Source organism: Rhinolophus sinicus, chromosome X (assembly GCF_036562045.2).
Source record: "Rhinolophus sinicus isolate RSC01 chromosome X, ASM3656204v1, whole genome shotgun sequence".
In the NCBI taxonomy this organism is placed as follows: domain Eukaryota; kingdom Metazoa; phylum Chordata; class Mammalia; order Chiroptera; family Rhinolophidae; genus Rhinolophus; species Rhinolophus sinicus.
Window position 1 is genome coordinate 97,894,635 of NC_133768.1, and position 16,691 is coordinate 97,911,325.

The window sequence follows — 16,691 nt, forward strand, 5'->3', positions numbered from 1 at the left end:
AAGATTTAGACATCCCCTTACTTTTAAGCTTGTAGTTTAGAAAATCCATCCACGTCATACAAATTCCCTTATTATTCTAATGAGAATGGCAGTTGAAGGCTTGGTAAACGTGAAGAGCCTTATTAATCGCTGGAGCTCATAGCTAGTGTAAGATTCATTTGGTTTCCTAATTGGCTTCTGTTACTTTAAATGTAAAGTGAGTCTATTCACTCCAAATCTCACTTAGAAGTGGAAAGAAATACAATATGTTGCATTATCCTATAGGAAAAGAAATGTTTAAATCAGTAGCAAATCATTCAGAAGTATATTTTATTTAAAATCAGAAAATGCCCATTAGCACCCTACTGCCAAGCTTCTGTAATATATTTCCATCAGATTTGGAGTTTAAACACTGCTTTGGATAGAGAAAGGGGGATTTGCAGTGTGTTTCGCAAATAAGCAGCTTTAGTTACAACTATTTAAGGGGAGAAGCTGGGTGAATGTAATGTGTTGGTCAGGTTTCTCTAAACAGATCTGCTTTAAAAATAGAATAATTTGATGAGTTAGTTTTACCAATAAGGTCTTCTTGCATAGCGCTTCCTTAAAAAAGTTTAGGATAATTAAAACCAAAAGTTGTTGAATTGAACTTGTGTGCATTAAGGTTGAATGCATCACATTTTGTAATTATGCATTTAATATTTGTCTTCCCTTCTGGGCTAACTGCCCCATGAGGGCAGGTATCTCTGTCTGGTCTTCCCAGCACTGTATTCCCAGTGTGTAACACAGTGTCTTTCACATAGTAGTCAGTCAATAAAATTTGTTGGACAGATACGCAAATAAATCAATCAGTGAGGTTTCACCCAGGCTGCATAACTCACTCAAGTGTCTAGGTTATGGCTGGCTGACATGGCTTTAAGAATAGCAAAAAACCTTGAGTGAAATGTGAAGGAGAAGTATGGTCACATACACTTAGAAATTGTTTGTTCTGAATCTGAGCTGGGAATATTTCTGACTTCTTGAATACAGGTTTAGACAATGAAAGGACATATCATATACCAGAGGCTTTACGGATTGATTCTCATGTCAAGTTTTATCTTTTTCTCAGGTAAGAAAATGTGTTCTTATTATCTTTCAATGTCTCATGTACAGTAGGTTACAGAAATAACCCATTTGAAAAATTGCTGGGCTGCCTCTCAATGACTTCCTTTTGGTCAATATGGCTGTAGGACAAGCTGGAGCTTCAGTAAATGAATCCATTCACTCAGTACTATGCATGACTGATGGAGAGCTGGCCTCAAGTAGACTGTAGTAGCTTGGACTACTGTTTTTGACATTTCTCTCAATCTCTCTCTCTCTCTCTCTCTCTCTCTCTCTCTCTCTCTCTCTCTCTCTCTCTTTCTTTCTTTTTTTAAGGAGGGCACATCTCAGATTGGCCCATGCGGGGATCGAACCGGTAACCTTGGTGTTGTTAGCACCAAGCTCTAACCAACTGAGCAAACCGGCCACCCCTGTTTTTTGACATTTATTAATGCAACTCTGAATTGCAATTTGGTGGTTAATGCACACCTAACAGAAGCTTTGGGTTTTCTTTTGGGCCACTTTCTTTCATGCATAATGCTTTATTTAAAGCTCCCTGGAACATTATGCGACCATCTTTCTGTTTCCATTATACGTATATGACAACAATCACAGAATATAGACGCGGAAACTGAGGTGTGCCAAACACTGGTCACTGATTCACAGTGACACACAGGCATGTGTTCTGGGGAGGTCCAGACCTTACTTTGACTCTGTGACAGGTATGGAGATAGATTCTGTCTTTGTTTTGATTCTGCAGCAAACAGATGATTAAAACAGTTCAACTGAAGTAGCTGGTAATTTGGAGACTTAAGGAAAATGTTGTCTTGGAAAACTGCAATTTCATCCATATTAAGTAAACTCAGTTCTTATCATTGCTTATTTAGCTTATCAGTCTTTAGCTAAAAGGTCATCCACGCCAGTGAGTGACAATTCGTGATGAAATAGATCTGGGGTTTAATTTGAACAGCTCTCAGATTTGAGAGCTAATCTTCTGCAAAAATACCAACTCATCATCACCATCAACAACAAACACTGACTGGCTTCCTGCTGTGTGCAGGGCCTGATGGGAGACGATGTTTCTTACACTAAAGCTTGAAATGGGACTTATGGGGCACACTGGCAACTCTGTCACCTGGCCTTGACTACCCACTAAGATGTTGATTTATCTTTTCCCTGTCTGTTTCCTCAAAGGCAAGAAACTGTGTTTACTCCATTTCTTTATCCAAAACATCCAGCATAGGTCTTGACACACAGGTTAGGCATTCAGTACATATTTGCTGATTTAATAAATTAATTTAATTTGCAATTATAAAACTTTTTAAATTAAAGATTATTGGGGTGACAATGGTTAGTAAAGTTACATAGATTTCAGGTGTACAATTCTGTAATACATCGTCTATATATGACATTGTGTGTTCACTCCCAGAGTCAGTTCTCCTTCCATCACCGTATATTTGATCTTTAAACACCTGTATGGTGGTGGTGGTGTATGTGACATAAACTCTAAGTGTGTTTTTTTTATGTGTGTGTTTGTGTGTGAGGGGTCATGGGTCATGGAATAAAGGGATCTAGGAATAGGGGGATCTAGGTGTCTTCAGTAGTCATGGAAGAAAAAGTGGAAGAGTCTGTGATATTGGGAAGTTGGAATGGGTTTTGTGAGGAATGCTGTTGGTGAGTGAAAATTATGATAGAGGTGTAGATTTTAGCCCTGCAGAGGTCACTTTAAAGCAGTCACAAGGTTTTCCAGACTCAGTTTTAAATCCATGAGTCAAAGTAATGATTCTTTTAGGTAATCAGTTCGTTCTAATTGTCCTTCAGTTGATGAGAAATTCATCATTTTCTTCTTGGAAAAAATATTCTATCCTTGAAACAATGGTTCAGCCCTCTTTAGGCTCTAGACAAGTCCCCAGCCTCCCAACTGTGTGGGTCATTGTGGTAGAGGGGACTGGGGCCAAGCCTAGATTAGGCAGAGGGTGATTCAGATCTTCTAACTGGAGGGAGCCATGCACAAAACCATGTGCATGGAAGAATACTAAGGGTGAAACAGAAGAAACCAAATCTGTTATAAGGTCTAAGGGGTGAGAGTGGAGCTAGCAAGAAGGAGTGAAGACTGAGGTCAGGAACTGAATAGTTGTAGAATGGAGCAGGAGGTAAGGAATAAAGCAAAAATAGCCTCCTAATTGGTCTCCCTGCTTCCACTCTTGCTCTGTATAGCCTGTTCCAACACAGCAGCCAGAGCAGTCCTTTAATGGATTAAGTCAGATCATTCACTCTTGCCAATAAGTTTCCATCACAATTAGAATACAAATCCAAATGCTTTAATAAAACCCCAAAAATACTGCATAATCTAGTATCCCACTTCCTCGTGGGCCTCATTTACTACCATGCTTTCTCTCTTTCACTCCACCCTAGACACTCTGGCTTTCTTCCTATTCCTTAGACATGCCAAGCACAGTCCTACCTCAAGGCCTTTGCACATGCTATTACCTATGTCTGAGTCAGTCTTTCTCCACATCTCTGTAACCCTGATCTTTTTCATCTCCTAGGACTAAGTTAAAATGGTTCTTCCTCAGAGCGGCCTTCCTTAACTATGTTATCTAATGTAAACATTCCCATCTCTCCCATCCCTATCCCTCCCATCATTTAGCTCATCAGCCTGTTAATTTCCTTTAGAGCACTTTTCACAATTTGTAATTCTTTTCATTGCTTATTGACTGCCTTTCTCTCTGGAATGCAAACTAACTAAGGCCAGGGACCTGGTGTGAACATGAGTTCACTCTATGACTGTATTCTAGCACGCATAGTCAGTACTCAATGACCACCATTGTCGAGTAAGTGAATTTTCCAGGGTGCTTCTGGATTTATGATTAAGGACATCCATTTTGTTGGATAAGACGTGGGCCTTGAACCCAATATTTGAAAGAACAATCACATTACCTATATGAGGGTAATTCCTCTGCCTCCGATTTTAAGAAGGGCTGTTGGCAGGCATAGGTCCAGCATAGGTCCACATACATGGTCAGCAGCCTGGGTACTGGAGAAAGGAATGTGTTGGATAACTCTGTGGCTCATGACTGGTGACAGAAACAAGGCTCAAAGTTGGATATATGGAAGATCTGGTTTATCTAAAGATTAGTTGGTTACTCACAAGACCAGTGGGAATTGTAGGCAGTGGGTGACAGATAGTAACTCCGGTTCTCTGTGGTTGTCCATATTATGTCCCAGTGATGTGGGTAATGGAGCTCCCCTGTGTCAAGCACCTATCTATCTGTTCAGACTTAGTCTACAAAGGTTTTGAATGTTCCTAAACACTTATTTGCAAGATTTTGTGATACTAAGAGCCAGAAGAGCCCTTACTGAGGTAAAGCTTTCATAGACTATGGGAATGAGTATCTTCCTTCTTCTCTTTTCTGAGTGAGTAGTGACATTCCCAGTTGAGGCAGGCATGCTGTATCCTCACTTTCAGAGTGGCTAAATTCTCCATAGTATAGACACAGCCAATGCCTCTGGTGGGCCCCTTACACCAAATCTGTTTTGCCTCCTCTCCCTCCACTGATAGGAGGTATTGCCAGGTGGTTAACTGGACCTTGAGCCTCATGTAGTATTATGAGTTGAATTGTATCCCCACAAACGTCATGTATTGAAGTCTTAACCCTCAGCACCTCAGAATGTGACCATATTTGGATATAAGGTCATTACAAATGTAATTAGTTAAGTAAAGATAAGGTCATACTGGAGTAAGGTGGGCCCTTAATCTAATATGACTAGTGTCCTTATAAAAGGGGCAAATTTGGACACTGACACACACACAGGGAGCAGGCACACAGGTAGAGATTGAGATGATGCAGCAGAAGGCATGGAACACCAAATATTATAAATAAATAATCAGAATCTAAGAAAGAGGCGTGGAACAGATTTTTCCCTCAGAAAGAAACAACGCTGCCAACACTTTATCTCAGATTTCTAGCCTCCAGAACTGTGAGACAATCAATTTCTGTTGTTTAAGCCACCCAGTTGTTCTTTGTTATAGCACCTTAGTAACTAATATACTCAGACACGGATGGTTGGTCAGGTGCTCTGGATCAGAAGTCTTGGGTACGGTAGAGGAAAGCAGGTCATGTTATGGGGAAGAACCAGTGACCAGGTCATGCCCACACTGCCTGAACTTCATTTTTCTACTCTTCCTAAGATGCCTAGGATCTTAGTTCCCTAACCTTTGAAACACTTCAGCATTTCAAGGAAAAATTTTGCCAAGACAAAAACAAACAAACACACACAGAAACCAAGTACAGAATATATCTGATGATTACTTAATGCTGTCTTCAGAAAATAAAGGGAAAAATCATTCAGAGTTTCTATCTCTTACAGCTCTAAACCTTTTACTCACTGACTTTTAAAATAAGTGTATTTATTACTTTTGGGGCTTGACAGAAAGAGGGAACTCTCACCTGATCTTTCGCCAAAAGTTCTCTAAAACAGAGGGCAGGGCACAAGTTCAGTCTGCAGTTTAGAATTTCTCATTCTATACCAAATGCTTCACCCACACCCCTGATACTTTTGCACAAGGGACAGCCCTCCATCTGCCCACCCATTGGCTTCCAACTCAGTGCCCTAATACATTTATTCAGTTAATAGCTGTAAAGGACCTACTATGTGCCAATCATTATGCCGGGCACTGGAAATGGACAGTAGGCACCAAGACTCTGGTCTTACCATTGTCCTGAAAATCAGATAATACAAAAGTTGGAGCATTCTGGGGAAAAACTGTCATTGTTCAATGCTCAATAAATTCAATTCTGCTTAAAAGCTGCTTAAACATGGCATCACCAGGCAAAACATCTTTGGAACTTAGCAAAAAGCAATATAAAACTATATATATCAAAAAACCCATTGTGGCTAAAGTTTTATTTCCCCCCAGGCTATGTCAGAGGAAGACGTGGGGCACAATGTCTTGCTCTATCAATCTGCTAGAAAGTTAAAAAATGGTAGGTGGCAGACAAAGACATCACCAGCAAAGGAAACTACAGACTAATATCTTTTTTTTTTTAATTTTACTGGGGTGACAATTGTTAGTAAAATTACATAGATTTCAGGTGTACAATTCTGTATAGACTAATATCTTTTATGAATATAAATGCAAAAATTTTCAACAAAGTACTAGCGGACTGAGTCTGGCAGTATATTAATTAATCCAGCAGTCTATATGCCCTGACCAAGTGGAATTTATTCCAGGAATGCAACGGTGGTTCAACATATAAAAACTGATCAGGGGAGCCAGGTTCAAGATGGCTGAGTAGGTGAATGCTCTGCTTGCCTCCTCTTACGACCATGTCAAAACTTCAACTAAACTATAGAACTACCATCATTGAGAATCACCTGAAGTCTAGCTGAATAGAAGTCCTATAACTAAGGATATACAGGAGAGGCCATCTCGAGACCAGTAGGAGGGGTGGAGAGGCAGAACATGCTGGCCCCATACCCATGTATGGTGGATAAAAAAAATTCAGAGGGATATCTCAGCTGTGGAGACCCCCTCCCCGGGAGTGAGGGGTCCCAGCCCCAAACTAGGCACCCCACCCAGGGTTCCAGTGCTGGGAAATCTCCACAACTTCTGGCTGTGAAAGCAGTGGAGATTGTAGCTGAGTGAGACAGAGGGCTGATGTACTCCCAGGCATTCTTATTAAAGGGCCAGAGAATGAACATACTCGCTGATGGACTCACTGACTCTGAGCCCGAGTGTGGGAGCAGCAGCTCGAAAGTCACCAGGGAAATACGGGGAGGAACTGAATTGTCTGGCTTTAGGGCAAGGGCAGGAGAGGTAGCTTTCTCCCAGACAGATGTGCTGGCAGAAGCCATAGTTTCTTTGTTGAGCGCTCCCCACACCCAGTCTGCAGACACAAGCAGCCACCATATCTGAGTCTCCATCAACCTAACTAACAGCATTGGCCCTGCCCTGCCCTGGAGATTCTCTGAGAACCTGCCCCACCCAACTTGTGGGCCTATCAGTGGCTTTTCCACAAAAATGGCCTGCTGTGGACTGTCCTAAAACCTCTCAAAAATTCACAAACCCCAAACAAGTGTCATCTGCCCTCACCATGCTCCATACCTCTTGCTAAGCAACCCCAAGCTCAGCACTAGCAGCAGCTGGCTTAGGATCTCAGCATAGCCACTCCCAGGCACTTCTAAGCCCAGCACAAGTGGCAACCATCTGCAGATCACTTTATAACTCATACCAAGTGGTCCCTGGCAGGGCACAAGCAGCAGCTGACTTGGCCTGCAATAGCCTCCCCCCCCAAGAAGCCCCAGAATCAACCCACCTGGTGTCCAGCTTCAGACCACACCAGAGCACCACCTTTAACTGACACACCCAAAGGGCAGACTGGGCAGGCACCAGAGCCCCATTAAAGTGAATCCTGCTTGGTAGAGTCAGCTGCTGCACACCGGCTCCCCTACTGTAGTCACAGCCAGTCCTCAAAACCAATCAGCCTGAAGGTCAGGCCCTCCGAGTGATGTGCAAGCCTCAACCAAGGCTCAACTTCAACAGGAAGGCACACACAACCCACACAAGGGACATACCTGGAGCAGCCTGCTCAGGTAATAAGGGAGACTGTGCCATTGGGCCCCATAGGAAACCTACTACATAAGGCCACTCTACTAAGACTGGGAAACATAGCAGCCCTACTTAATACATAGAAACAAACACAGGGAAGCAGCCCAAATGGAGAGACAAAGAAACATGTCCCAAATAAAAGAATAGAACAAAGCTCAAAAAAAAAAAAAAAAAAAAAAAAAAAGAACTAAACAAAATGGAGACAAACAATCTACCAGATGTAGAGTTCAAAACACTGGTTATAAGGATGCTCTATGATCTCAGGGAGATCTTCAACAAAGAGATGGGAAACATAAAATGGAGATAGAAAACATAAAAAAGATCCAGTCAGAGATGGAGAATACAATAACCGAAATAAAGAATACATTAGATTATTCTTTAGGGAATAATTAGGGAACCAATAGTAGATTAGATGAAGCAGAGGATCGAATCAGCAACATAGAAGATAAGGTAGCAGAAAACACCCAATGAGAATAGCAAAAAGAAAAAAGAATCCAACAAAATTAGGAGAGTTTAAGGGGCCTCTGGAAAAACGTTAAGTGTACAAATATTTACTTCATAGGGGTACCAGAAGAAGAGAGTGAGCAAGGAATTAACCTGTTTGAAGAAACAATGATGGAAAACTTCCCTAACTTGATGAAGGTAATAGACATACAAGCCCAGGAAGTGCAGAGAATCCCGAACAAGATGAACCCAAGGAGGCCCACACTAAGACACATCATGATTAAAATGCCAAAGGTTAAAGTCAATGAGAGACTCTTAAAAGCAGCAAGAGAAAAGTAGTTATCTACAAGGGAGTTCTCATAAGACTGTCAGCTGACTTAAGAAGAAAAAAAAGTTCAAAACCATGAATAATAAAATGGCAATAACTACATATCTATCAACAGTTTCTTTAAATGTAAATGGATTAAATGTTCCAATTAAAAAGCATAGGAGGGCTGAATGGATAAGAAAACAAAACCCTTACATATACTGCCTACAAGAGTCTCTTCAGATCCAAAGACATGTATAGACTGAAAGTAAAGGGATGGAAAAAGACATTTCATGAAAATGGAAATGACACACACACAAAAAAATCTGGGATAATAATAGTTATACCAGACAAAACAGACTTTAAAACAAAGGCCATAAGAAGTGACAAAGAAGGACTCAGTAATCATACTTCTGGGTAGTTATCCAAAGAAACCCAAAACACTGCTCTCAGGGGACATGTGCATCCATATGTTCATTGCAGCATTATTTACAATAACGAAGATATGGAAGCAACCTTGGTGTCCATCAATGGATGAATGGACAAAGAAGAGGTGGTGCATATACATAATGGAATATTACTCAGTCATAAAAAAGGAATGAAATCTTGCCATCTGCACCAACGTGGATTGACCTAGAGGGTACTGTGTTGAGTGGAGCAAGTCAGACAGGGAAAGAGAAATGCCGTATGATTTCACTTATATGTGGAATCTAAAAAACAAAATAAATGAACAGACAAAACAGAAACAAACTCATAGATACAGAGAACATTTTAATGATTGCCAGATGGGAAGGGGTTGGGGGACAGGTGGAAAAGGGGAAGGGATTAAGAAGTACAAATTGGTAGTTACAAAATAGTCATTTGGATGTAAAGCATAGCATAAGGAATATAGTCAATAATATTGTAATAACTATGTATGGTGTCACATGTGTACTAGATTTATTGAGGTGATCAGTTTGTAAGTTGTATAAATATCTACTCACTATGTTGTAGAAACTAATATAATATTGTATGTCAACTGTAATTGAAAAATAAAAATAGTTAAAAAAATTGATCAACCAATGTAATACACATTAATAGATTGATGGGGAAAATACAAATGTATATCTCAGTTGATGCAGAAAACGCATTTGACAAAATCCAACACCTTTTCATGATAAAAACACTCAACACACTAGAAATAGAAGGGAACTTCCTCAGCCTGATAAAGGGCATCTACGAAAAACCAGCCGTGAATATCACACTTAATAGTGAAAGTCTGAAAGCTTCCCTCTAAGATCAGGAACAAGACCAGAATGACCACTTTCATCACTTCTACTTAACATTACACTGAAAGTTCTTGCCAGAACAATTTGGCAAGAACAAGAAATAAAAGGCATTGAAACTGTGTGTGTGCGTGGGGGGGGGGGGAGTAAAACTCTCTCTATGCACAGATGATACAATCTGACATAAAAACATCCTAAAGAATCTGCAAAAAAGATAGTTAAGTTAATAAACAAATTCAGCAAAGTTGCAGAATACAAGATCATCACACAAAAGTTAGTGGTATTTATATGCACTAGTAATGAAAAATCTGAAATTAAGTTAAGAAAGCAATTTTATTTATACATAATAACATCTAAAAGAATAAGATCTAAGAATAAATTTAACCAAGTAGGTGAAAGACTTCTACACTCAAACTACAAACATTGCTTAAAGAAATTAAAGAAGACCTAAATAAATGGGAAAGATTCTGTTCCTAGATTTAATATTAAGATAGCAAGATTTAATAATTCATATGGAATTGCAAGGGACCCTGAATAGCCAAAATAATCTTGAAAAAGAACAAAGTTGGAGGATTCACACATTCCAATTTCAAAACTTACTACAAGGCTACAGCAATCAAAACAGTGTGTTTTTGGCATAAGGATAGATATAGATTAATGAAACAGAACTGAGAGTCCAGGAAGAAACCCATAGAAGTATAGTCAATTAATTTTCTACAAGGGTGACAAGACCATTCAATGGGGGAAAAATAGTCTCTTCAACAAATGGTGTTGGGACAGCTAGTTATGTACACACATATCCATGTATCCACGTGTACATATGTACACATGTAAACACATGTAAAAAATGAAGTTGGACCTTCACTTCTCATCATATACAAAGATTAACAAAATGGATGAAAAACCTAAATATAAGAACTGTAACTATAAAACTCTTAGAAGAAAGCATAGAGGTAAATCTTAATGACTTTGAATTTGGCAATAGATTCTTAGAAATGACACGAAAGAATAAGCAGCAAATGAAAAAATAGATAAAGTGTACTTTATCAAAGTTAAAAACTTTTGTACATTAAAAACACTATCAAGATAGTGAAAAACAGCCTACAGAATGGGAGAAAATATTTGCAGGTCATATATCTCATAAGGTCCTATATCCAGAATATATAAAGAATTATATATTCTACTCAACAACAAAAAGACAAGCAGCCCAATAAAAAAATGGGCAGAGGACTTGAATAGACATTTTTCTAAGGAAGATATGCAAATGGCCAACATGCTCATGAAAAGATGTGCAAAGTCTTTAGTCATTAGGAAAACACAAATCAAGATCTCGATGAGATATCACTCCACACCCTCTAAGATGGTTACTAATTTTTAGAAAAAGGGTTTGAAGAGGAGGTAGAGAAATTGGAACCCTCATACATTGCTGGTGGGAATGTAAAATGGAGCAGCCACTGTGGAAAACAGTTTGGCTGTTACTCAATAAGTTAAACATAGAATTACTGTATGACTCACTCCTAGGTATATACCCAAAAGAAATGAAAACATGTTCAAATAAACAGAATGGCACAAATGTTCATAGCAGCACTGTTCATAATAGCCAAAGGGTAGAAACAACCCAAATATTCATTAGCAGATGACTCAATAAACAAAATGTGGTATACCGGTATCCATAAGATGGAATATTATTCAGCCATAGAAAGGATTAAAGTACTGACACATACTATAGCATGCATGAACCTTGAAAACATTATGCTAAGTGGAAGCCAGACACCAAAAACCACACAGTGTATGGTTTAATTTATATGAAATGTCAGAATAGGCAAATCCACAGAGACATAAAGCAGATCAGTGGTTGCTAAGGGCTGGGGAGAGGGGCAAATGGGGGAATGACTGCTTAATGGGTACAGGGTTTCCTTTGGGGTTGATAAAAATATTCTGTAACTAGATAATGGTGATGGCCATACCCCATTGTGAATGTACTGAATGCCACTGAATTGTATGCTTTAAAATGATGAAAATGGTGTCTTTTATGTTATATAAATTTTCTCAATACAAATAAAATGGTGCCTGGCATTCTTGGGCCTGTAACATAGGCATTTTTTTTTATTTGTTGGGGTGACAGTGGTTAGTAAAATTACATAGATTTCAGGTGTACAATTCTGTATTACATCATCTATAAATCCCATTGTGTGTTCATCACCCAGAGTCAGTTCTCCTTCCATCACCATGTATTTGATCCCCTTTACCCTCATCTCCCACCTCCCACCCCCCTTACCCTCTGGTAACCACTAAACTATTGTCTGTGTCTATGAATTTTTGTTTCTCATTTGTTTGTCTTGTTCTTTTGTTGTTTTTGGTTTATACACTACATATCAGTGAAATCATATGGTTCTCTGCTTTTTCTGTCTGACTTATTTCGCTTAGCATTATACTCTCAAGATCCATCCATGTTGTCACAAATGTTCCCATTTCATCTTTTCTTACTGCTGAATAGTATTCCATTGTGTATATATACCACAACTTCTTTATCCATTCATCTATCGAAGGACATTTTAGTTGTTTCCACGTCTTGGCCACCGTAAACAAAGCTGCAATGAACATTGGAGCACACATGTCTTTATGTATAAATGTTTTCAGATTTTTTGGGTAGATACCCAGGAGAGGGATTGCTGGGTCATATGGTGATTCTATTCGTAATTTTTTGAGGAACCTCCACCCTGCCTTCCATAACGGCTGCACCAATCTGCATTCCCACCAACAGTGTATGAGGGTTCCTTTTTCTCCACAGCCTCTCCAACACTGTAACATAGCCATTTAAATGAGGTTTATGGTAAGTTTTTTCTAACATGGAAAACACTTATGTCATAATGTTAAGTGAGAAAAGCAGGATACCCCATTTTTTGTACAGTATGGTTTTAGCTACATAGAAACAAGCAAAACCCATGCACAGGAAAAAAAAAAAGCCAAAGGAAATATACCAAAATGTTAATGGTGGTTGTCTCTGGGTGGGAGGACTCTGGCTGACTTTGTTCTCATCTTTTTACTTTCTAGTACTTTCACTTCTTCTTCTAAAAAGCATGTACAGTATCACTTTTATAAAGGAAAAAAAACATTTCTTTTTTTAAGTGGGGAAAACAATAAATGTAATTAAAAATAAAAGGAAACAGGATAGAGGCAAAGAGACACAGAGGAGACAAATCAAGAAAGAACACGCTTCAGTGGAGCAATCATGCAATTTGGACTTAAAAATTGCCAGGGAACAGGTGGTAGCATCCAAGCAGATATCTGCAATGGATAGTTAAATCATATGCAAAGACACAAGTCGTCTTTGAAGCAGACCTTAGAGAGGCCCGTCTGAGAGCGCAGCTTGCCTGGCCAAACAGAAGGGCAAAGCCACTGCTGTCCTGCCTCATCACTGTGCAGCCTCCTCCGAGCCCGGGGGGGGGGGGGCTGGTGGCTGCAGCAGGGTTCAGTGCAGACGTGCTTGCATGTATGAGGGTGCAAAAGAGTTTGTGGGAGAAGAAAGAGGCTTCTAAGAATGACTATGGCAAACATGGCAGCCGACATTTACATGGGGCTTTACAGTTTATAAACACTCACACATACATAACCTAAACGTGAGAGATTATTGCATCATCTTTCCTAACCGCCCTATAAGGTAGGTAATTATTATTCCTGTCTTACCATGGAGGAACGAGACACAGAGAGAAGTGACGTGAGTTTATTTATTTAACATTCATATAGTGCTCACTATATGCCAGACACTGCCCTAAAAGGTTTTCATGCATTAATTGTTCATGTTCACACAGCTAGTAAGGGGCAGAACTGAGATTCAAATATTGATTTTTGGACTCCACTACACCACACTTCTGCTCATATCTAAGCAGAGCTCACAGATATGCCCGCAGAATCTCAAGTATAGCCACAAGTGGATCTATCTATCTATCTATGTATCTATGTATCTATGTATCTATCTATCTAATCTATCTATTTTTTCTGGTTGTAAGTGTAACACATGATTGTATCAAAATGCAAATATTACTGAAATAAGTAACACAGAAAGTAAAAATCCTCCTAAATCTCACACGTAAAGATACTCATTCTTAACTGTTTGATGTTTGTTCTACCAGATTTTTTCTATACATATGCTAACACACATATTTTTCTCTTATTTTAAAAAATAGGATAATACTATATCTACACTTATATAACCCCCATTTCATGTAATATAAAGACTTGCAAATCTCTCCATAACTATATAGATCTACCTTGTTTGTTTTAATATTCCATTGTATAGAGGTAACGATTGCTTAACTAGTCACTTATTGATAGACATACAGATTTTCCTATTTTCTCAATTATAAACAATGCTGCAATAAATAGCCTCTACTTGTATCTATGTATACATGTACTTTAGTTTAGAATGAAGTAATATAAATGGAATTGCTGTATAAAGTATATATGCAGTTATACACAATTAAAATTTTCATAAATATTGGCAAATTGCCCTTCAAAAAAAGAGAGACTGTACTAATTGGTACTCCCACCAGCAGTGTATTAAAATGACTTGTTTTCCCACAGGCCCATCAAAACTTCCTATTCTGTCCAAAATGTTGTCACTTTAAAAGGCAATAATGGTGTCTTACTGTTGTTCTAACTTGTATTTTAAAAATAGTGAGAGGCCGTCGTTTTATATTTCTGATTTTGTAAGTTGCTGTTCATGTCCTTTGGCAACTGGTTTTGTATTAATATTTTATATTGCAGAGAGGAAGGGCCTTTGTAGACCACATAAAATTATGGTACATTCTCTTTTAAGGGACAAATAAGTCCTGGAGATTTATGGTAACCATAAAACTCATTGTTAAATGTTGTACTTGACGTCATTTTGGAGGGCTGAACAGAAAAACAATATTAACATAATCAAGACTTGGGTTTCACAGCAATTGTTGCTTTGTGGGATTAACTCTTGATTTATTAGCCACATGAAAGATGATAATATAATCATATAAGCCAGAGACAGAAATAAGCATTTGCTCATCCACCATGGGCAGTTCAGAAATAGCACCCTGGCAGGTGGATTGTATGAGTTCTGGCACATAGGAGTGTGTGTGTGTGTGTGTGTGTGTGTGTGTGTGTGTGCACGCAGGCGCATACTTGTTTGCTTTTGGAAGATGTTCAGTGGAGGAATAGAGGGAGAGAATACTGTAGGGCTAGAGAATATCTAGAAGTTTTTATTTGCGAACATCTCCCGGAAGCAAGGAAGTTGTCATTGTCATTCCCTGCCAACCTCTCTAGTGTGCTGTATGGCTGTGAGTTTTAGAGTGGTGGTCTTAATGTTACACTCCTTTTTTTTTTTTTTTTTTTTTTTTTTCTAGATTTCTTATTATTATTTTTTTTTTTTATTAAATTTATTGAGGTGACAGTTGTTAGTAAAATTACATAGATTTCAGGTGTACAATTCTATAATACATCATCTATAAATCCCGTTGTGTGTTCATCACCCAGAGTCAGTTCTCCTTCCATCACCATATATTCGATCCCCCTTACCCTCATCTCCCACTCCCCACCCCCGTTACCCTCTGGCAACCACCAAACCATTGTCTGTGTCTAAGAGTTTCTGTTTCTCATTTTTTTGTCTGGTTCTTTTGTCGTGTTGGTTTATATACCACGTATTAGTGAAATCATGAAATCACATGATTCTCTGCTTTTTCTGTCTGACTTATTTCTCTCAGCATTACACTCTCAAGATCCATCCATGTTGTCACAAATGTTCCTATATCATCTTTTCTTACCGCCGAATAGTATTCCATTGTGTATATATACCACAACTTCTTCATCCATTCATCTATCGAAGGATATTTTGGTTGTTTCCATGGCTTGGCCACTGTAAACAAAGCTGCAATGAACATTGGAGCACACGTGTCTCTATGTATAAATGTTTTCAGATTTTTTGGGTAGATACCCAGGAGAGGGATTGCTGGGTCATATGGCAATTCTATTCGTAATTTTTGAGGAACCTCCACACTGCCTTCCATAAGGGCTGCACCAGTCTGCATTCCCACCAACAGTGTATGAGGGTTCGTTTTCCTCCACAGCCTCTCCAACATTTGTTACTATTTGTCTTGTTGATGATGGCCATTCTGACTGGGGTGAGGTGATATCTCATTGTGGTTTTGATTTGCATTTCTCTGATGATTAGTGATGTTGAGCATTTTTCATATGTCTATTTGCCATTTGTATGTCCTCTTTGGAGAAATGTCTCTTCAAGTCCTCTGCCCATTTTTCAATTGGGTTGTTTGTTTTTTTGTTGTTGAGTTGCATGAGTTCCTTGTATATTCTGGATACTAGCCCCTTATCGGAGGCACTGTTTGCAAAAATCTTCTCCCATTCAGTTGGTGGCCTCTTTATTTTGTCAATGGTTTCTTTTGCTGTGCAGAAGCTTTTAAGTTTCATACACTCCTAATTCAGAGAGTTCCGTTCTGCCATAAAGCTTTCTTGTTTTTCTTTTCTTTCTTTCTTCCTTTTTCTTCTTCTTCTTCTTCTTCTTCTTCTTCTTCTTCTTCTTCTTCTTCTTTTTTTTTTTTGACTTAGGCTGTGTGGGGACTGGAATTAGGCTGATGTTCAGCAATCATGAAGTTTAACTATTGGCCTGGGTGTGAGGTTTGTAATGATGACAGTATCGTGATTAATGAATAGCTTCCTATGAAACAAAGGATGTACTCAATTTAAATCTTCATAGATATTGTCGAATTGCCCACCAAAAAACTGTACCAATGGACATGTCTTTCAGCAATGTTTGAGGGGGCTTTGCATCCATCATCTTTAAATACTTAATCTTCAAACAGTCTGGTAAGTTTAGTAGGTAGGGGTATCACCTGGCATAGACTGTAATGTGAATGGTGGCCCCTAGAGTTGTGCACGCATATAACACTGTGGCCCTGAATCCCCATTTTACTGAAGCAAACATTGAGGCATCAAGAGGTTAAGTTACTTGCTCAAAGTC

General features: G+C 38.9%; 1 protein-coding gene across 1 annotated transcript in view; it reads left to right on the forward strand.

Annotated features, from left to right (window-relative positions):
• Positions 1–1,014: 1,014 nt before the first annotated feature.
• The window catches only part of ADGRG4 (adhesion G protein-coupled receptor G4), a 115,290-nt gene continuing 99,613 nt past the window's right edge, over positions 1,015–16,691 (forward strand). Inside the window, exon 1 of the mRNA XM_019714659.2 lies at positions 1,015–1,084. Coding sequence (XP_019570218.2) covers positions 1,015–1,084 — 70 coding nt within the window. The remainder of the gene's footprint in view (positions 1,085–16,691) is intronic.